The sequence below is a fragment of the Hylobates moloch genome, unplaced genomic scaffold, assembly GCF_009828535.3.
Source record: "Hylobates moloch isolate HMO894 unplaced genomic scaffold, HMol_V3 SCAFFOLD_21, whole genome shotgun sequence".
In the NCBI taxonomy this organism is placed as follows: Eukaryota; Metazoa; Chordata; class Mammalia; order Primates; family Hylobatidae; genus Hylobates; species Hylobates moloch.
In genome coordinates, this window is record NW_026652296.1 from 22,713,449 (window position 1) to 22,736,261 (window position 22,813).

The 22,813-nt window shown below is 40.5% G+C and overlaps 1 protein-coding gene across 2 annotated transcripts in view; it reads left to right on the forward strand.

Moving 5' to 3' along the window:
• The window catches only part of TTI1 (TELO2 interacting protein 1), a 50,816-nt gene that overhangs the window by 752 nt on the left and 27,251 nt on the right, over positions 1-22,813 (forward strand). Inside the window, exons 2-3 of one of the 2 annotated variants that reach the window (XM_058433219.1) lie at positions 12,868-13,007; positions 18,144-20,486. In XM_058433219.1, the coding sequence (XP_058289202.1) occupies positions 18,185-20,486 (2,302 nt within the window). In that variant the 5' untranslated portion in view covers positions 12,868-13,007; positions 18,144-18,184. The remainder of the gene's footprint in view (positions 1-12,867; positions 13,008-18,143; positions 20,487-22,813) is intronic. The other variant, XM_032142401.2, reaches the window with a different exon arrangement.

Below are 22,813 nucleotides of genomic sequence, written 5' to 3' on the forward strand. Positions count from 1 at the left end.
TAGCTTGAGGACTGGAGTTCAAGACCAGCCTGGGTAACAGCGAAAATTAGCCAGGCATGGTGACGCTCACTTGCAGTTCCAGCTACGCGAGAGGATCCCTTGAGCCCAGGAGTTAGAGGTTACGGTGAGCTATGATCGTGCCACTGCACTCCAGCCTGGGCGACGGAGCGAGACTCTTCTGTGAAACAGAACACTATCTGAGACTCTAAACCTTGACCCTATTTTTTTTTTAAGTTTTAAATCCCAGTTATCAAAGCAGCAGAGAAATTTTGTTTTTCTTACTGCCACGGGGGTGATGGTAGGGAGTTAAGTTATAGACATAAAAGGGTTTTAAAATTTCCTGATCGTGTATAACTTCCTAGTTGTGGGCAGATTCTAGTTTAGGAGACGTTCTTCTAGTTGCCTGCTTTTGCTCTTATTGCACTGTATTGCAGTTCTTTGCTTACATGCTTTTACCCCTCCAGACTAGAATCATAATCATAGCTAATACAGTGAGAGGTTACTATGTGCTAGACACAATTTCCACACGGTAACTCATTTAATCCTCACAACAAAGCTGTGAGGTATTATATTATCCCCCTTTTGACAGCGTAGGAAACAGGCTCAGAGAGGTTAAGTGACCTACCCAAGATCACATTACTAAGATTTGAGGGAAGAGGCTGCAACTTAGCCATCTTTTTGGCCCCAGTTCCTGATTTATCAAGTGAGTTAGTGTAAAAGAGGTGAATAACCTAAAATCATACAGTGAATATCTAGTCATAACTGAGGGCTTTTGTGTCGAAATCTAGATCATCTTTCCATATTAATAACACTGTCATATGCTGAGCACTTTTATACCAAGTCACTAAGCACATTACATACTTTTTAAATTTAATTCTTACATCAGTCTTAGGGGGTTGAAATTATTACAATCACTATTTGATAGATGAGAAAATGTAAAGCATGGTTAAGTACCCTATGTACTTGGACATAGTTAGGAAATAGCAGAGCCAGGAGTCAAATCAGGGTTATCTTATGTCTGATCCCAAATTCTTGACTCCTGAACCAATGGTTTATTCATCCATTCAGGAAATAATTTTTCAGCACCTATGTCCAAAGCACTCTTCTAAGCTAACAGACAAAATCCATGTCCTCAGGAACTTACTTTCTACTGAGAAAGATAGAAAAACAAACATGCAAGTTTAGAATAAGTCAGAAAGTGGTAAGTAACTTCAATAAAAATCAAGGAGATAAGGAGGATAAGGAATGTGTATGTGTAGATGGGTAGTCTTTTACTTATGCTTCTCAGAGAAGGCCTCATTCATAAGATGACATTTGAGAGACAAGCCATATGCCATTGTTCCAGGAAGAGGGAAAACCAAGTTTATACCATTGTTGGCATTTTGGAGGAACAACAGAGAGGACAATAAAGCTGGAGTGATATGAACCAGAAGGGTGGCTGGAAATTAGCTCAGAAAAGTACAAAGGGACTGCATCACATGGGGACTTGTAGGCAATAGTATAGACTTTAGATGTTACTCTGAATGAAATGAAGTCCATTGGGCAGTTTTGCACAAAGAAGGAGCATTGTGGCTGTTAGGTAGAAAATAAGACAGTAAGAGTGCAAAGGTAGAAGCAGGAAGGACCAGTTTGGCAGCTGTTGTAGTAACCCAGGTGAAAGGATAACTCAAACTAGGGTTGTATCCGTGGAAGTGGTAAGAAAGGGACAGTTCTGGGGATATTTTAGAGGAAGAGGTAACAGGATCCGCTGATAGATTGGATATGGGGTGTGAAAGACATGAGAGTTCAGATAGCTCCAAGGATTTTGGCCTAAGCAACTAAGAATAGAGCTTCCATTTACTGAATTACAGAAAAGAGTGGGTTTGGGGAGTAAGAGCAAGCATTTGTATTTGGACATGTCCGTTTGGAAATGTCTATCTGAGTATAGATGTCTAAGGGGCAGTTGGGTTTATGGGTCTGGAATTCAAGGAAGAGTGATCTGGGCTAGAGATAAAAATGTGAGAGTCATAACAGGGAATAAGGTGTAAAAAGAGACAGAGTCCTAGGATACTTCAACATATAGAGGTCTGAAAGATGAGGATGATATGATTATGTGATTTTTCTTCTTAAGCTTGTTATTAGCTTGTTAATATTAACAACTCTAATTAATTTTCAAATATTGAGCCAGCCTTGCGTCTCTGAAATATACCCCACTTTATCATGGTGTGTGTGTGTGTGTGTGTGTGTGTGTGTGTGTGTGTGTGTGTGTTTTACATACTGCTGAATTTTCTAATATTTTCTTTAGGATTTTTGCATCGATACTCATGAGAGAAATTAGTCTATAGATTTTTTTAATTTTTGTATTGCCTTTGGTTTGGTATCAGGATAATACTGGCTTCATAAAATGGATTGGAAAGTGTTTCTTTTTCTAGAAGAGTATGTGCAGAATTGGTGTTAATTCTTCATTAAATGTTTGGTGTAATTCTCCAATGAACCCATCTTGGTTTGGAGATTCCCTCCTTCACTCCCTGCTTCTCTCCCTCCCTCCCTCCTCCTTCCTCCCTCCCTCCCTTCTTTCCCTTCTTCCTTTTTTTTCTGGAGTTTTTAAGTGACAAATTCAGTTTCTTTAAAAGTTATAAAGCTATTAAAATAATCTCTTTCATATTGTGGTTGTGTTTTTTGAGGAATTAACCACTTCATCAAAGTTGTCAAATTTATATGGGTAAAGCTATTTGTGGTATTCCCTGTCTTTGTTTTCTGTTGCTTATAACAGAATACCTGAAACTGGGTAATTTATAAAGAAGAAGGATGTATTTCTTACAGTTATGGAGGCTGAGAAATCCAAGGTCATGGGGTCACATCGGGTAAAAAACTTTCTTGCTGGTGGGGACTCTGCAGAGTCCCAAGGCAGTGCAGGATATCACAGGGCCAGGGGGCCTAGTGTGCTAGCTCAGGTCTGTCTTGCTTTTATAAAGCCACCAGTTCCCATGATAACCCGTTAATCCATTTATGAGGGCATTTATGAGGGCTTACAAAGACTCCACTTCTCAATACATTGGGAATTAAATTTCAACATGAGTTTTGGAAGGGACAGATATTCAAATCATAGCATTCCCATATGTCTGCAGGGTCTGTAGTACTATCCCGTTTCATTACTGATATTGGTAATTTCCAATATCAGTGTCTCTTCTCTCTCTTCTCTCTTTCTCTCTCTCGCTCACTCACTCGCTTGTCAATCTTGCTAGAAGTTTGTCAATTGTATTGACCTTTTCAAAGGACCAGTTATTTATTTCATTGACTTTCTCTGTTTTCTGTTTTCAGTTTTGTCAGTTTCTGCTCTTTATTATTTCCTTATTCTGCTTGCTTTATTTTGCTCTACTTTGTCTAGGTTCTTGTGGTAGGAGTTTGCCTTTTTTATTTGAGACTTCCCCCCTTTTCTAATATATGACTTAGTCCTATTAATTTACATCTCAGCATGGCTATAGCTGTATCCACAGATTTTGGTGTGTTATATTTTCATTTTCATTCATTTCCCTATTTTTTTTTTCTAATTTCCCTTAAGGTTTCCTCTCTGTTCCGTGGATTATTTAGAAACATGTTGTTTAGTTTCCAAGTATTTGGAGATTTTCCTGTTATCTCTCTGTTAGTGATTTCAAGCTTGATTTCATTGTGGCTGGGGAATGTCACTCTGTGTGATTTCAGTTCTTTTAAATTTGTTGAGGTTTGTTTTATGGCAGGATAATCATCTCTCTTATGTTCTATGAGCACTTGAAAAGAATGTGGGCCAGGCACCGTAGCTCATGCCTGTAATCTTAACACTTTGGGAGGTCAAGGCAGGAGGATCACTTGAGCCTAGGAGTTCAAGAACAGCCTGGGCAACATGGTGAAACTCGGTCTTTAAAAAATACAAAAATTAGCTGGGCATAGTGGCATGCACCTGGAGTCCCAGCCATTCAGAACGCTGAGGTGGGAGGATTGCTTGAGCTCAGGAAATTGAGGCTGCAGTGAGCCATCATCGAGCCACTGCACTGCAGCCTGAGCAATAGAGTGAGATCCTATCTAAAAAAACAAATAACAACAACAAAAGAATGTGTAGTCTGCTATTGTAGGATGGAGTGTTCTATAAATGTCATAGATCCTGTTGGTTAATGGTGGTGGTTTTTCTATATCCTTGCTGATTTTTGGTCTTGTTATTCTATCCATTGTTGAGAGAGGAATATTGAAGTCACCACCATCTATTCTTGTGAATTTGTTTCTCCTTTTGGTTTTATCCATTTTTGTTTCACACATTTTGCAGCATATACATTTTAAGATTGCAATATGTTCTTAGTAGATATACCTGTTATTCATTGTACTCTGTCTCTGGTAATTTTTTTCTTCTTTTGCTCTGAAGTCTACTTTATCTGGTGCTAATATAGCTACTGTTACTTTCCTTTGATTAATGTTTGCATGATAATATCTTTTTCCATCCTTTGATTTTCAATCAGCCTCTATAATTCTGCATAGTGAGTTTCTTATAGTCAGCATGTAGTTAGATCATGTTTTTAAATCCACTCTGACAATCTCAGTCTTTTAATTGATGTATTTAGACCTTTTATACTTAATACAATTATAGTTGACCCTCTGTATTCATGGGTTCTGCCTCTGTAGATTCAGTCAACTGTGGATTGAAAATACAGTAGACCCTTGAACAACACAGATTTGAACTGTGGCCATCTATTTATATGCAGATTTTCTTTCCCTTCTGCCAACCCACCTCCTCCTCAGCCTACTCAAGGTAAAGGCAAAGATGAAGACAGACCTGTGTAATGATCTACTTCCACTTAATGAATAGTAATTGTGATTTTCTTTTCTTTCTTTCCTTCTTTTCTTTTCTTTTCTTTTCTTTCTTTCTTTCTTTCTTTCTTTCTTTCTTTCTTTCTTTCTTTCTTTCTTTCTTTTTCTTTCTTATGGAGCCTCGCTCTGTCACCCAGGCTAGAGTGCAGTGGTGCTATCTTGGCTCACTGCAACCTCCGCCTCCTGGGTTCAAGTGATTCTCCCACCTCAGCCTCCTGAGTAGCTGGGATTACAGGCACCTGCCATTATGCCTGGCTAAATTTTGTATATTTGTAGAGACGGGTTTTCACCATGTTGGCCAGGCTGGTCTTGAACTCCTGACCTCAGGTGATCCGCCCACCTCAGCCTCCCAAAGTGCTGGGATGCAGGTGTGAACCACCAGGCCCGGCCTGTGATTTTCTTAATAACATTTTTCTTTTCTGTAGCTTGTTTTATTGTAAGAACAGAGCATATAATACATACAGCATAAAAAATTTATGTTAAACAACTGTTTATGTTATCAGTAAGACTTCCCAGTCAACAGTAGGCTGTCAATAGTTAAGTTTTTGGGGAGTCAAAATTTGTAGAGATTTTTGACTGTTCGAGGGGGTTGGCACTCCTAACCCCCACACTATTCAAGGGTCAACTGTATTTGAAAAAAATAAAAAGTAAAAGATAACAATACAACAATAAAAATAATACAGATTTAAAAACAATATAATGTAACAACTGTTTACATAACATTTACATTGTGTTAGGTTTTGTAATAATCTAGAGTTGATTTAAAATACATGGGAGGATATGCATGGGTTATATGCAAATACTACACTATTTTCTGTAAGGGACTTCAACATCCTCTGATTTTGGTATCCATGGGAGTCTTGGAACCAGTCTCTGGTGAATACCGAGGGATGACTATATTTTGTTTCTTTCTGTTTATTCTCGTTTTCATTTATCTGCTTTCTTTTTCTAGCCTTCCTGTGGGTTACTTGAATGTTTTTTAGAATTCCATGTGATTTATCTGTGATGTTTTTGAGTGTATCTCTTTGTATGTAGCCCTTTTAGTGGTCCCTCTAGGTATTACATTGTGTGTACATAACTTACCTTTACCTAGCAAAGTATAGAAACTTTATTTCCTTTTATGTCTCTTTACTCTCTCCATTTATCATATAATGTCTTAACATTTTCTCTGCATACATTTAGAACCATGTCAGACGGCATTACAATTTTTGCTTCAGCTGTCAAACATATTTTGAAAACTCAAGAGGATAAGGAAAGCCCGTTGCATTTACACATATTTTTTATGCCATGTTCTTTCTTCCCCCTTAATGTTCCAGGATTTCTTATCATTTTCTTTCTGTTTAGGGAACTTTCTTTAGCCATTCTTTTACAGTAAGTCGGCTGGTGACAAATTCTCTTTGTTTTCCTTCTTCTCAGAAGTCTTGATTTCCGCTTCATTTCTGATGCACATTTTTTGCAGGGTATATGGTTCTGCGTTGACTGTTTGTTTGTTTCAGCACCTGAAAATTATTGTGTAACTTCTTTCTGGCCTACATGGTTTCTGATGAGATTGTCATTAGAATTGTTTTCTCCCCTCTGGGCGTGGTGGCTCACACTGTAATCCCAGCATTTTGGGAGGCTAAGGTGGGTGGATCACTTGAGGCCAGGAGTTTGAGACCAGCCTGGCCAACATGGTGAAACCCTACCTCTACTAAAAATACAAAAATTAGCCAGGAGTGCTGGTGCCCACCTGTAATCCCAAGTACTTGAGAGGCTGAGGCAGGAGAATCATTTGAACCTGGCAGGCGGAGGTTGCTGTGAATGGATTTGGCGCCATTGCACTCCAGCCTGGGTGACAGAATGATACTCTGTCTCAAAAAAAAAATTGTTTTTTCTCTGTAGACAAGGTATAATTTTTCTCTGGATGCTTTCAATATTTTTTGTTGTTAGTTTTCAGAAATTAAATTATGAGGAGTCTTGGGATAAATTTCTTTGGGGTTCACTCAGCTTCTTGATATATAGATTTATGTCTTTGCCAACTTCGTGGTGTTTTCAGCCACTATTTCTTCTGAGTACTTTTTCAGCCTGCCCTCTTGGTCCCACAGGTTCCCTGAAGCTGTGTTTATATATTTTTCAGTAGTTTTTTCTCTATTGTTCAGATTGGGTAATTTCTATTGTTCCATCTTCCAGCTCACAGATTTTTTTCTTCCCTCCATTCTGCTGTTGAGCCCATCCACTGAGGTTTTTCTTTGTTACTGAAATTTTCAGTTCTAAAATTTTCATTTGTTTCTTTATATGTTCTATTTCTTTGTCGAGGCTTTCTATTCTTTCATTTGTTTGAAGTATATTCATAATTGCTTATCAATACATTTTAATCGTGCTGGTTTAATGTCTTTATTAGATAATTCTAACATCTTTGTCTCTTTGTCATCTTGGTATTGACATGTGTTGTCTTTTTTCTTTTTTCTTTTTTTTTTTTTTTTGAGATGGAGTGTCGCTCTTGTTGCCCAGGCTGGAGTGCCATGCCACAATCTCTGCTCACTGCAACCTCCACCTTCCGGGTTCAAGTGATTCTCCTGCCTCAGCCTCCCAAGTAGCTGGGATTACAGGCGCGCACCACCATACCTGACTAATTTCTGTATTTTTAGTAGAGATAGGGTTTCACCATGTTGGCCAGGCTGGTCTTGAACTCCTGACCTCAGGTGATCTACCAGCCACAGCCTTCCAAAGTGCTCGGGTTACAGGTGTGAGCCACCACAGCCTACTGATTGTCTTTTTTCATTCAGTCTGAGTTCTTCCTGGTTCCTGGTATGAGTGATTTTTATATTGAGATTTGTACATTTCTGTATAATGTTCTGAGACATCTGTTGACGCTGTTTTGTCTGTTTAGGCTGTTTAGTCTAATGTTTAGACTGAACAATCTCTGACACCATTCCTGGTGGGAGAAGGGGGTCCATACATCATCACTGCCAGGTGGAGGTAGAAGTCCAAGTTCCTCACTCAGCCTCTATTGACACCCAAGAAAAAGGTCTCCCCATTACTGCTGAGTGGAGGTGTACTGCTGGGTGGGTGTGGCAGTCCCAACTCCCCACTTGGTCTCCACTGACATTGCAGTGGAGGTGGCATCATTACCACTGGGCAGTGGTGAAAGTCCTGACAAGGTCTCCTGTGATGCTACCTCATTACTGCCAAGTAGGAGTGGAAGTTTAGGCTCCCTGTGTGGTCTCCACTGACACTGGGGCTGGTGGAGATGGAATGCCTGCCCCTACTTTGTCTTCTTTCACACCATCCTTACAGGTGTGTTGAGGGTGCCTCATTACAGACTTATGAGAGTGGGAGTCTAGGCTCTCCAATCAGCCTTTGCCACCGTGGGTGGAGGCCGCCTTATTTTCTGTAGTGTTTGGCTGGAGTAGAGTGTTTGTTGTCCAAAAGTTTTTTGTCTTGCAAGGGTGCCCATTCCCCTACTCCTCTGGCTAGATAGAGCAGGTTTTTGTTGGGGTTTTTGTGTCTGTGCCCATTGGTGCTTCCAGGTTGCCAGCTTCTTCAGCTCCAGGGCTTGGGTCTATGAGGCAAAAAGAAAACCCAGGGAACTTAGCACTGTGTCACTCCCCAGGTCCTGGGGTCCCTAACCAGTCTGCATTCTTCTTGTATTTGCTTTATATATAATGTCCAGGGGTTTTAGTTATACTTAACAAAAAGAATAGGGAAATGTATGCCTACTCCATCTCCCCAGAAGCTTAAGTTTTCTATTTATATTCATGTGTGTGTGTGAGCAGAATTTTTGTTTATATTAATATTTATAAATAAGTGGAATATGCAAACATACATTAGTTACCTGAAGAACTTACCCAGTTTCCAGTGCCAGGTCATAAATGGGCGGAGGGCAGGAGGTCGTTTGTATATATATTCTATGTACACCCTCTTCTAAGTTAAGAATCCCTTTTTTAGAAATGTACTGCCTAGCAAAAAAGGCCCTGTCTAGTAGAGGGAACAGGCACATAGTATTAGTGTAATACAAGGCACAGCTTCACATATTTTCTATAAGGGACAGCTGTAAACTAAGCATTATGTGAGCCTAGAGTAATTTCCGGAAATATGTATGGGAAGTCTCCTTGATTCCCCTCCTCCGCATGTTCTTCCTGTTCTGCAGTACACTTCCCTTACAGTGTTAGCCTCTCTGGTTAACGTTTTATCTCTCTTCGCTTGTCAAGAATTTAGCACACTGTATGGCAAATAGTATATGCTAAGGAAACATATCTAGATAGAGGGAAAGATGAGTAGTAATCAGCAAAACTTCAGAATATGCTAAAGGGTTCATGTTTATCCAGCTTCATTTACTTATTTATTAAACAAATAGTGAGTGGGAACTGCTTGGCAGACACCAGCCGGTGCTGGGGAAACCACAAGTAAAGCTGTAACACTATACCGTTCAGCTGGGGAGAGAAGTAAACTCATCATTTTAACCCAAGATAGTAGTCCTCCAGTGTACTCTGAACACTGCAACCAGATGGATTATTGAACAAGAACCTATTTCATCATACGACTTGTTCTTCAGAAGGGAAAGCACATAGAGAATATATACAGTGCAAGGTTCCCACACCTCACTGGCCATGGGACTGACCTTGCAAAGTTTTAAAATTGTAGATTCCCAGGCATACCTGCTCCCGCACCACATTGATTCTGATTCCGTAGATCTGGTGTGGAGCCCAGGAATCTGTACTTAAATTGTTCCTCCTTGATTCTGATAAACAGCCAGGTTGGGAACCTCTGGTATAGTGGAAAGAGTACATACAGCCTTTGGGGTCAGGCAGGCTTGAGATGAATCCCAAGTCTGACACCTGCTTGCTGTGTGGACATCACTGAACCTCTCTGAGCCTTGTGCTGCTCAGCTTGTGGATGAGAAATACATTAAATACCTAGCACATTGCCTGATGGGGGTTTTTTCAACAACAAAAGAAAAATGTTTTCCTCCTATTCGAGAACTTGTATTGGTGATTCTTACATCTGAACTCCTATCTCTGGGCTCTAAACCCAGTTGTTCTTTCCATAGGCTAGTTATTCAAAGGTGGAAATTTTGGAGATTGTCTTATCCATAAGTTTATTTTATATTGAAGAAGCTAAAATTCATGGAAATCACACAGCCAGGTACTGTAAGAGCCAGGGCTAGAACCCAGATCAGTCCTCTGGTGTACTCTGAACACTGCAACCAGATGGATTATTGAACAAGTACCTATTTCATCTTACGACTTGTTCTTCAGAAGGGAAAGCATGTATAGAGAGAATATATACATGTTCCCTCTGTCCCAGTTCTGGAAATAGCCTAAAAGTGGGCTGGAGTACAGCCAAATCTAGAACTATGATTACCCCATGAGAATGAATCTAGCAGGACCCTCCCAGTGTAGACGAGATCAACTACATGTAGGAAAAACTCACCCCAAGAGAAGAAGAGCATGGCAGGTTTTGTCTAGAATACAGTTCAGAATAGCTGATATCAGCGCTCTACAAATGACAGAACCAGATCTTGCATTATGACCACTAATTCAACGAGCATTTATTGAATACCTACTCTGTGCTGAAAGCAATTAAGAAACCAGTCAAAAATCACTGATTCTAGTATTCTAGTGAAGGGAGAGAAACAGTAAACAAACAGGTAGATAATCTGGTTTGACAGCTGGTGTGAAGTGCTAAGGAGGAAAATTTTAACGGCAAGGAAAGGAGATGAGTAGTAAGCATGGGTAGCAGTGTTGCTGTTGGTTATAAATATCAAACTTTGGTGCAGCACCACTCTAAGTAATCAGTGTTGCATTTTATAGGAATAGAATCTAGGATTCCTAAGGCTCTAAATCTCTAAACAATTCTTTCTGTAATTGACATATTGTCGTCACACAACTGTGATTTCATGGCCATCCCATAAAACTATATGATTGCCTTTTATAGTCATGTCAAAGTAGCAATGTGTTATGCCAAAGAAGCAATGTGTTATGCTGTCTTCCTTAGAGAAAGCTGGTTTATATATTTCTGAGCCTATAACCCAGTCTTTTGAAGATCTCTCATTGTGGTAAATCTTCATCTGTATAGTCATTTCATAGAGAGAGTGTACTACAGTTTATTTATCCATTCTACTACAGATAGGCATTGGGGTAGTTTTCATTTTAGGGTGATTGTGTATAGTGAATTCCAGAATACATCTTTTGATAAGCTTATATATACATTTCTATTGGGTATATATCAAAGAATGGAATTGCTAGATCATAGAGCATATATATATTCACCTTTGAAATAATAGATACTGCCAACAAGTTTTCCGTACTACCTGCACTGATTTATACTCCCACCAGCATTGAATGAGAGTTTTAGTTGCTTTATAGCCTTGCCAGCACCTAGTATTTTCCCTTTTTTCAATTTAGCTCTTCTCATGAATGTGTAGTGATACTTTACTGTGGTTTTAAATTGCATTTTCCTGACTAATGATATTTAAAGTCTTGTCATATGTTTATTGGCTATTTGGCTATCCTTTTTTGTGATATGTCTATTCAAGTCCTTTTTCATGTTTCTATTAGGTTGTCTTTTCTTTTTTAAATGATTTTTAAAAAATCTTTTGTATATTATAGATATGAGTGTTTTGTCAGATATATAGCAAGTATTTTCTGTCACTTTATGAATTGCCTTTTCACTCTTTAATAGTGTCTTTTGATGAAGAGAAGTTCTTAAATTTTAAGGTAGTCCAATTTATCAGTTTTTTTCTTTTTGTGTCCTATTTAAGAAATCTTTGCCTACTCCAGGATCAAAAAGATGTTCTTGTCTGTTTCCTTTGGAAAGCTTTATATTGTTTTACACTTCACATTTAAATATGATGTGATGTAATCAAAATACATATATATATATTTTTCATATAAGTAGCCAAGTGACATAGCACCTTTAATTGAAAAGGCCATTCTTTTCACCCCTTCATTTTACTGTCACATTTGTCAGATGTGTAGGTCTATAGCTGGACTCTCTATTCTATGTGTGGTCTATTTCTGAACTCTGTTCAGTTCATCTTTCTTTATGCCAAGTATACACTGTCCTTTAATTATCATGTCTTTATAGTAAACCTTGAAATCAGTTAGTGTAAGTTCTCTAACTGCATTCTTCTTTTTGAAGATTGTCTTTTCTATTTTAGGTCCTTTGCATTTCTCTATCAGTTTTAGACTCATCATATTTCTGCAGAAATCCTACTGGGATTTTGATTAGGATTATGCTGACTCTACCAATGGTACCAAATCCAGGGACAATTTTTGTCCTTGACAGGACATCTAGCAATGTCTGGAGACATTTTTGTTTGTTACACCTGGGTTAGTGCTACTAGCAGCAGATAGATGGATGGCCAAGATGCAGAGGCCAAGGATGCTGCTAAATGCCCTGCAATGCACAATGCACAATGCACAAGACAGCCCTCCACCAACAAGTAATTATCCCACCCAAAATGTCAATAGTGCTGCTGTTGAGAAACTCTGCACAAATGTAATCGCTGTTTTAGTGTACTTCAGACTTCTGTCTGCTATCTTACTTTTTGTTTTCAATTTGGCTCACTAGTTTTATTTCTCTTTTTTTGCATTTTTGCCCTTTTTTTGATTAATCAAAAATAGTATCCCATTTTTTACTGCCCTGTAATCTTGTTAGGTAGGTATTCTTTTACAATTATTTTAGAGCTTACTCTACAGATTTCAACATGCATTTAACATCTTGACATGTTATGGTCTAATACAGATTATTTTATCACTTCGTTGTACTACTAGACTCTTAGACACTTAACTCCTTCCCCCTCCCTACCTTTTGTGAATTATTCTTGTCTTGCATTTTAGTTTTATATATACACAGACTACAGAAGACATAATAGTTATTGTTTTGTACAGTTAATTTTTTTATATTTATCTATTTCATTTTCTTCATTCCCTCTTATAGTTCCATGCTTCTGTCTAGGTTTATTTTCTTACATTGTTTTTTCTTTTAGTGTTGCCCTGATAGCAGTGAATTCCCTCAGGTTTTGTTTGTCATAAATATCTTAATTTCACCCTTTTTTTTTTTTTTTAGACGGGCTCACTCTGTCACCGAGGCTAGAGTGCAGTGGCACAATCACAGCTCATTGCAGCCTCAACCTCCCAGGCTCAATCGATCCTTCCAACTGAGCCTCCCTAGCAGCTGGGACTATAAGTGCACACCACCACACCTAGGTAATTTTTGTATTTTCTGTAGCGATCGAGTTTCGCCATGTTGGTTAGGTTGGTTTCGAACTCCTGGGCTCAAGTGATCCACCCACCGCAGCCTCTCAAAGTGCTGGGATTATAGGCGTGAGCCACCCATGCCCAGCCTTACCTTTTTATTGAAAGATGTTGTTTTTATAGGCTATAAAATTCAAAGTTGATTCCCTAGGCCATAGATTAAAAAAAAAAAAAAAAACAAAGTTGGGAGTTATTTTCTTTAGATAGCACTCTCTTGACTCCTGGATTTTGTCATTCTTTTGAGAAGTCAGCTGTCATTTTTATTGCTTCACTGCTTTTTAAGGTTTTCCTCTTTTTCTTTGTTTTTCAGCAGTTTGACTATGATGTCTATGTGTTCTTTTCTTTATATTGGCCAAATAATTGGGTTGCTGAGTTTCTTAAATCTGTGGGTTGATCTCTTTCATTTGTTTTGAACATTTTAGTATTGCTTCTGCTCTATGCTGTCTTCTAAGACTCATTTATTCATGTCTTTATTCCACATGTCTTTTATGTTCTTATCTGTGTTTACCATTCATTTTTCTAATTGAGTTTGAATATTTTTTGTTGACCTGTCTTCCAAATCATTGATCTTGTCTCCTGTTAAGTCCAATTTACTGTTAATATCTTATATTAAATTCTTAATTATAGATACTGTAGTTCTCGGTTGTAAAGTATCCATTTGATTTTTTTTTATAGATTTCAGCCAATTCTGTGGTAGAATTATTTATCCTTTCATTTATTTTGGTCTTTTCCTCTGTTTCTTGACTTTATTAATCTTGGTTATTTCAAAGTTCTTGACTACTAAACTTCAGTAATTGGGCCATCCATAGGTCTGCTTCTAATGTCTGTTTTTTCTCTTGATTACTAGCTGTGTGCATTTACCTCCACACATGCTTAAAAAACTTATTATATACCAAACATTATATAAAAGAATCATAGTGGCTGCATATATCTTCCGCCATCAAGGTTTGCCCCTTTCTTCTGTTAACTAAATACTTCAGTCTAATCTGACGTATTTCAGGAATTGAGCTGGGTCACTGCTGGTTTGCAATCCTGGTAAGCCCCAAACTTGCTTTGGTTCATCCTTATTAGAGTATGGTCCTCCAGGGCTTTCAGTTGAAAGCCTAATAGGCTGTTTGTCTCCTTAGACATGAAAGCCTTTAGGAGGTTCACTTCTGCCCCTAAGATTTTCAGCTTAGTTATTTAGCCTACCACTACTTCACATCATTTCAAAATTGACTAAATGTCTTGAGGAAGACCCCAACCAAGTAAGTATTTCAAGTCCATCAAATCTCCAGTTTTGTTACCCTAGCTTTGAAGAATACCAAAATCTCTACTGGGTTGTCTCCAGCAGCAGCCTTCTTCCAGAAGTTGGGTATTTTGAGGTCCCTCAAGACTGCAGTTTTGTCTCTCCAGCCCCAGGTGACCATTAAAACCATTGTCGTTTCTCTTTCCCCAGTGATAACCACACCCTAATCCCAAACCCATGTTCAGGATCAACAAATGCACCAAAGGCTCATGCGCACACACCAAAGGCTCATGCGCACACACCAAAGGTGCACACACACACACACGCACACATAAGCTATTGATTGTTGATTCCCTCTGAACATTCTCAGTCTGTTAGTCCATCTAGTCCTTGTTGCTTCCACAAGTATTGGATGCTTTAAGAAATGATTTTTGTAATTTATTTGGCTTTTTCTAGTCATTGGCAGGAGTATTAGCCTGCCAAACCATACCATATCCTACTTGGAAGCAGAATCTGTACAGATGTTTTTGAGGGCTTGCCATGTGCCAGATGCTCTTCTAGCTTCTAAGTATAGGATTGCCCTGCCCTCTCAGAGCCTCTAGTCTAAAGTAGGTAAGACAGACATATACACAAATAATGCAGCATGCCAAATACTGTCATAGAGGTGTGTACAGGGGTAGGAAAAAGGAGACAAATGTGAACTAGCACCATCTGTTTAGAAAATTGCAAGTTTTATAAATTTTACATGATTGCAGGTTAGAGATCAAAGTGGTAGAGCAATGAAAAATGAGGTTGGCAAGACAGGCAGAAGCCTGATGGTGAAGAGCCCTGTATGCCATGGTAATGCTTAGGTATAGCTTCTACCTAGAAGTATCTGCCCTTCATGCAGGATGGAGAGCAGTTTAAGAATTAAGCCTAGAGAATTGCGATCAGATTTTTCTTTTAGAAAGATTACTTAAGTGTCATTGTGAAATGTGAATTCGAGGAGGGCAAGAATCAAGCCAAAGGGCCAGAGAGGAAACTGAGAGTTGACCCAATATGAAACACATTGGTTGTCATCATCAACAGATTTGAAAGGTGTCAAAGGGGTGGAATTGATGAAATATAGGGAATGTTGGGATTAAGAGGGGGTGAAAGAAAACAGAGATCCTAGGGTTTCTAGCTTGACTACAAATCACCAAGGGAATATGCCAGAAAGCAATGAGGTCAATGTTAGACATACTGTGTATTCCTATTTCATTAGCTCTATTATGGTTTTTGTTATATAATCTGAGAATGTAGTTTAGGAACCACCACCCTGTCGGGGGGCGGACCCCAAGTTATCTTCTTGAAACTCCTACAGTGAAATAAGAGAAAGAGCCCTAGGCCATTGCCTTCACCCTAGATTTTACAAGACACCCTCTGATTTTGTCCATTTTGTATACCAGACTTCCATTTAAACATTGTATATGAAGAAAATTCTCCATACTAAAAGAAAAAAATTCCTTAGCAGTGTAAGTATCTTCTTCTGATGGGATATGTGGGTGATACCCTCTCTTGCATGTTGTTCTTCCATCTTGACAGAAGAACATCCCCAGTGGCATTTGGGGGCCACAATCCTTTATTTGCAGTAAGTAGGTGCTATTCCACTGTCTTCTAGCATCCATTGTTGCCAATGAGGTGTTCAAAGCCAGTTTCTTTTTCTTTTGTTATTTGTCATTTCCTCCTCAAAGCATATGTGATTTTCTCTTCATATGTAGAGTGAAGGAGTTTTACCAGAATGTGGTCAGGTGTGTATCCTTCAGGCTTTTCGGTCTCCAGATAAATCTTTCTGCAGCTAAGGGAAATGTTTCTCCTTTCAAATTTCCCCTTACATGGTGGTTCTTCCAGATCTGTCCTCCGAGTCTCACAGTTTGCATCTCTGCATCCCTGCTTTGGGTAAGATAGGTCTACTTGATCTTCTAGGCCACTAATTGGGTTTCGGCAATTAACTATCTTTTTACAAATTTCATCACTGGAGCTTTTTTGTGTGTGGAAAATTATGCTTTTAATTCTAAGAGACATCTTTGGTGTCATAATTGAACTTGGTCTTTTTATTATTATTATTAAAATTCTTATCTGCCTCTTTTTCTGGTTCTGTTAATCTAAGATTCACCACCTCAAGGAGTGCTCGAATGCTTTTTCTACCCCTGACTGCTGGATCCCATTAAGCAGTTCTCTTCCTTTCCTACTTCTTGATCCAACTACCAGTATCTCAGGCAGGGAGGTGGCAAAGCAGCCTCTGGTTCATCAGTGTATGAGCCAGTGCACATGGGATGTCATTAGTCCCCAGCCAAGCTTTGTGGCTGCCACGTGTGGCATTTTTCTAGCCTGAGATAGGGAAGAGTCAAGCTTCTTCCCTTCTCTGGCTTCTTGGGGGCTCAGAGAGCATGAGATACACACCAACGAAGCTTCACAGAGACGAAAAGTGCCCTTCCTCATAGGGTTCCAGGGAGGTCAGTAGACTAGACTCTCCAGCGTATCAGAGTCCCTCCAAGGGGAAATTTGGCACCAGCTCTCTCTCTGGACTGAGCAGGCCTTGCTCACGCCCGCTGGCATGACTTGCCTGCCAATCTATAGCCACCGAGTTTGGGAGTGTTCATGGAATTGGGGGTAGAGAGAAGCAGCACAAGCACTTTCTTATCATCTCTTCAAAAGCCCCCAGCAAGTAGAGAAAAAAGAAAGACCACAAGACCACCAGACTAGATGATCTCTAAGCCTCCATCCAATGCCGACATTTTACAGTTATACACATTTATAGTCTCCAACTCAGCTCAGTCCTCAGTACCCTTGGGCCACACTTTTATAAGTCTTCCCAGCATGCTCTGCTTCCCCAAAGGGAGTATTTGAGACTTTTATTTGTCTCCTCAAGCCCTCTGTTTATCCTTCTCCTTGTTCACTGTCAGCCCATGACTTTGAATTTCTCTTCACAAAAAAAAAGACAGACTCTCAGATATTGAGTTGCTCTTTGCTTTCCTATAATCCTTTCTCCTTTGCCTGCTTGCCTGCCTGCTGTCCATCTTTCCATCCTGCTGGACTCTGTCTTCTCCCGTGTGTTCTGTGATAGTGTGTGCTCCCAGTTTTCCTATCTCTCTGGGTACCCCCTTTCGCTTTATGTTGCTGTCAGTCTCACCCAGTTCTGATCCTTCTCCCATATTGCAGGCTCCTGGGGAATCTTTTCAGTGCATAAAGTTGACCATATCACCCCTTGCTTTAAACCTCTTAGTGACAGGAACAGGCAAAACATGTCTGTAGTGATAGAAGTCATAAGAGTGGTTACCTCCAGGCAGGGGAAATAGGAAACAATTGCAAAAGGACATGAGGGAGCCTTCTAGGTTGTTGGAATTATTCTGTATCTTACTTCGGGAAGTGGTTACATTGTTCTATACATACACAAAAATTCACTGAGCTGTACATTAAGATAGTGCATTTTACCATACGTATGCCTCAGTTTTAAAAAGATGAAACCTGAAGGTTTAAATCCAAACTCCTAAAGGTTAAAATCCAAACTCCTGAAAATAGTCCACAGATTCCTATTCCTTCCTCCCTCAAGTCTTGCCTCGAGCATAATTTTCTTGTGAGACCCATCCTGGCTTCCTCAGGCCTATGACTTCCACACTCAGGACTGTAAGCTTAGGCCTGTCCTAATCCTGAAGAGACTTTATTGTAACTGTACATACACTTCCCTCACTAGACGGGGCTCAGTTTCACTGCACCCCTAGTGCCTTGTGCAGTGGCTGGCACACAGACCCCCGGTAAATGTCTGTTGAATGAATGAATGCAAGTTCATTTCATACTTGCTTTGAACTTAACATTTTTACTGAACAGTTTCCTTCCTCCAGCCTGCAGGATGTTTCCTCAGTGAGGGGAAGGCTGCTGCACAATGGCAGTTTTTGATACTCCTGAGGAGGCCTTTGGTGTCTTACGTCCAGTCTGTGTTCAGCTCACAAAGACCCAGACAGTGGAGAATGTGGAGCATCTGCAGACACGACTACAAGCTGTGAGTGACAGTGCCCTTCAGGAACTTCAGCAGTACATCCTCTTCCCTCTGCGATTTACCCTGAAGACCCCAGGTCCCAAAAGAGAGCGTTTGATCCAGAGTGTGGTGGAATGCCTCACATTTGTCCTTTCTTCAACATGTGTGAAAGAACAAGAGCTTCTCCAGGAACTCTTTTCAGAACTCTCTGCTTGTCTGTATTCACCCAGCTCCCAGAAAACTGCGGCTGTGTCCGAGGAGTTGAAATTGGCTGTGATCCAGGGACTTAGCACATTAATGCACTCAGCTTATGGGGACATCATTCTGACTTTTTATGAGCCCTCCATTCTGCCACGTTTAGGATTTGCTGTATCTTTACTGTTAGGCCTTGCAGAACAGGAGAAATCAAAGCAAATTAAAATTGCCGCCTTAAAATGTTTACAGGTTCTACTCTTGCAGTGTGATTGTCAGGATCATCCAAGGTCGTTGGATGAACTTGAACAAAAGCAGCTGGGGGATTTGTTTGCCTCTTTTTTACCTGGAATCTCAACTGCACTGACCAGGGTTATCACGGGAGACTTTAAACAAGGTCACAGCATTGTCGTATCTTCCCTAAAGATCTTTTACAAGACAGTGAGCTTCATTATGGCTGATGAACAGCTCAAAAGAATCTCAAAGGTCCAAGCAAAACCTGCAGTTGAGCACAGAGTAGCGGAGCTGATGGTTTACAGGGAAGCAGATTGGGTAAAAAACACTGGCGACAAGTTGACTATCCTTATTAAAAAGATAATTGAGTGTGTTTCTGTTCACCCACACTGGAAGGTGAGGCTGGAACTGGTAGAACTCGTGGAGGACCTTCTTTTGAAGTGCAGTCAATCATTGGTCGAATGTGCTGGTCCCCTTCTGAAGGCCTTAGTGGGACTAGTAAATGATGAGAGTCCTGAAGTCCAAGCCCAGTGCAATAAAGTTCTGAGACATTTTGCAGATCAAAAAGTAGTGGTGGGCAACAAAGCCCTCACTGACATCTTGTCAGAAAGCCTGCATTCCCTTGCCACATCTCTTCCTCGCCTAATGAACTCCCAAGATGACCAGGGCAAATTCTCTACTCTTTCCTTGTTACTTGGTTATCTGAAACTCTTGGGCCCAAAAATAAACTTTGTCCTCAACTCTGTGGCCCATCTCCAGCGCCTTTCCAAAGCACTCATCCAAGTTCTAGAGCTAGACGTGGCTGACATCAAGATTGTTGAGGAACGGCATTGGAACTCTGATGATCTGAATGCTTCTCCAAAGACCTCAGCCGCACAGCCTTGGAACCACATCCAGAGGAGATATTTCCGCTTCTTCACTGATGAGAGAATCTTCATGCTCTTGAGGCAGGTTTGTCAGCTACTTGGTTATTATGGGAATCTTTATTTGCTTGCGGATCACTTTATGGAACTTTACCATCAATCTGTGGTTTACCGGAAGCAAGCTGCCATGATCCTTAATGAACTGGTTACAGGGGCTGCTGGGCTGGAGGTTGAGGATCTTCACGAAAAACATATTAAAACAAACCCAGAGGAACTGAGAGAGATTGTGACATCTATACTTGAAGAATACACAAGTCAAGAAAATTGGTATTTGGTTACCTGTCTTGAAACTGAGGAAATGGGAGAGGAGCTGATGATGGAGCACCCAGGCCTCCAGGCCATCACATCTGGTGAACACACCTGCCAAGTTACATCTTTTCTAGCCTTCTCAAAGCCAAGTCCCACTATTTGCTCCATGAACAGTAACATCTGGCAAATATGCATTCAGTTGGAAGGAATTGGCCAGTTTGCATATGCACTAGGAAAAGACTTCTGTTTGCTCTTGATGTCAGCCCTTTATCCAGTACTGGAGAAGGCTGGAGACCAAACCCTACTCATTAGTCAGGTGGCTACCAGCACCATGATGGACATTTGCCATGCTTGTGGCTACGACTCCCTGCAGCACCTGATCAATCAAAATTCAGACTACTTAGTGAATGGGATCTCTTTAAATCTGCGTCATCTTGCTCTGCACCCTCATACCCCAAAGGTCCTGGAAGTCATGCTGCGAAACTCAGATGCTAACCTGCTTCCTTTGGTGGCAGATGTGGTTCAAGATGTCTTGGCCACCCTGGACCAATTTTACGATAAGAGAGCTGCTTCCTTTGTCAGTGTTCTGCATGCTCTGATGGCAGCATTAGGTACATTGAGAGCCCTTTTTAATGCTGATGTGTGGGGGACAGGACTCAATCTCCTAGTTTGCTTAGCCTCGTTTTTTGCATTGTTTGTGGTGATGCTATGGAGGACATTTTAATCATTTTCTCTCCAGTCCCATAGGTTATGGTGGGGTTTCACTGTTTATCTTTTATACTTTCAGTAATCTCTACCATTTATTGAGCTCCTGCTCTATGCCAGGATATAAACCCTGCAGAATAAATCTAAATATTATTTCTACTTTATAAATAAGAAAAACTAAGGGTCAGTGACATCCTACTTAGCCAGGGTCACACAATTAATAAATGATAAAATCAGGATTTTTGACAGTTTTGTTCTTTCCAGTATACCAGACTGCTTCTGATGGTGCATAGTGTTAGTGGTATCTATGCTAATGAAGAACAGATATAACATGAATTATTCAGTCACATATAGTCTAGAACAGTACTAAGAGAAGTTTCTGTGATGATAGAAATAATCTTTATTCGTTCTATCCAGTACAGCTACTACTGTACATACGTGGTTCGTGCGCCTGAGGAACTGAGTTCTATATTTTACTTAATTTTAATAGCCACATGTAGCTAGTGACTACCATACTGGACAGAGCAGGTCTAGAAACTTCCTTTTAACCTTTTAATTGTGTGAGTTGGTTTGAGTTTCTCTTCTTCCCTTTGATCCTACTGGGTGCTTGCCAAAGATGTTAGCCACTATTAGAATGGCAAAATTGGCTGGGCGCAGTGGCTCATGCCTGTAATCCCAGCACTTTGGGAGGCCAAGGCAGGCGGATCACGAGGTCAGGAGATTAAGACCATCCTGGCTAACATGGTGAAACCCCGTCTCTACTAAAAAAAAAAAAATTAGCCGGACGTGGTGGCAGGCGCCTGTAGTCCCAGCTACTTGGGAAGCTGAGGCAGAAGAATGGCTTGAACCCGGGAGGCGGAGCTTGCAGTGAGCCAAGATCACGCCACTGTGCTCCAGCCTGGGCGACAGAGCAAGACTCTGTCTCAAAAACAAACAAACAAAAAAAGGAATGGCAAAATTTTGGACTTCAATTATAAGAAAAGGAATCCTTCAACTGGATAGTCAGTCTTTCAATGAGAAAATAATAAGCTGTATAGCTGGGTCCCTTTTATTTAAAGAGCATATTTCCAGTATTTATCTCAGTACTGCTAATAGCCTCTGAGGCAGGTGGGATGGTCACTGGCCTTATTTTGTCTGTTGAAAAAGCCAAGACCTTGTAAGAAACATTCTCATGGAAGGTAACTGGGGCGGGCAGGGACAGTGCACTGCCCTGTAGCTAATGCCATTTCCAGTGTTTGTTTATTCATGCATGAACATTCACGTTGAGCATAAATATTCCTTTTTTCATTCATTCATTCAAGAGTGCCTGCCATATGTCAGACACTGTGCTAAGTAATGAAGATAGAGCAGAGAACAAGATGAATAAACTCATGGAACTTCCCTGCCACTGCAAGAGAGATGATAAACAAGTAAACAAATCATTAGACAAGCTCATTGCAGATTCTGATAAACACTGTGAAGGAAATAAACACCTCGATGTAACAGGCACAGGCTCCTATAAGTTCAGTGGTCAGGGAGGGCCTCTCTGAGGAAGCAACACTAAAGCCAAAACCTGAAGGATGAGAAGGGCCCATCAACACATAGGGGGCTATCACATTTTTTTTATTTTTTATTTTTAAGAACACGCAGGCCGGGTGCCGTGGCTCACGCCCGTAATCTCAACACTTTGGGAGGCTGAGGTGGGCGGATTGCTTGAGCCCAGGAGTTCAAGACCAGCCTGGGCAACCTAGTATGCCCTCGTCTCTACTAAAAATGGAAAAAAATTAGTTGGGAGTGGCGGTACATGCCTGTAATTCCAGCTACTTGGGAGGCAGAAGCAGAAACATCACCTAAGCCCAGGGAGGTCAGGGCTGCAGTGAGCCATGATTGCACCACTGCACTCCAGCCTGGGTGACAGAGGAAGACTCTGTCTCAAAAATAAAAATAAAAATTCAGGTGGGAAGGCCCAGAAGGAAGAAGGGGCATGGGTCTTTGGAGAATGGAAAAGAGGCCTTTGTAGAGAGTGTTGCAAGATGAAGTTAGAAAGAAGGGCAAGGACAAATCCTGGTAGGACCTTATGGAGCAAGAGAAGGAGTTTGGATTTTATTTTGCAGCCACTTAGAAGCCTGTGTAGTGGGCTAGTCACTGGGGAGTCAGCCATGAATAAGACCCAGTTAGGCCTGCCCTCGTGGAGCCCCTCATAGGACTGACTGGTTGCTTATGCAGACTAAGACTGGCTTCCATGGGCCAAATA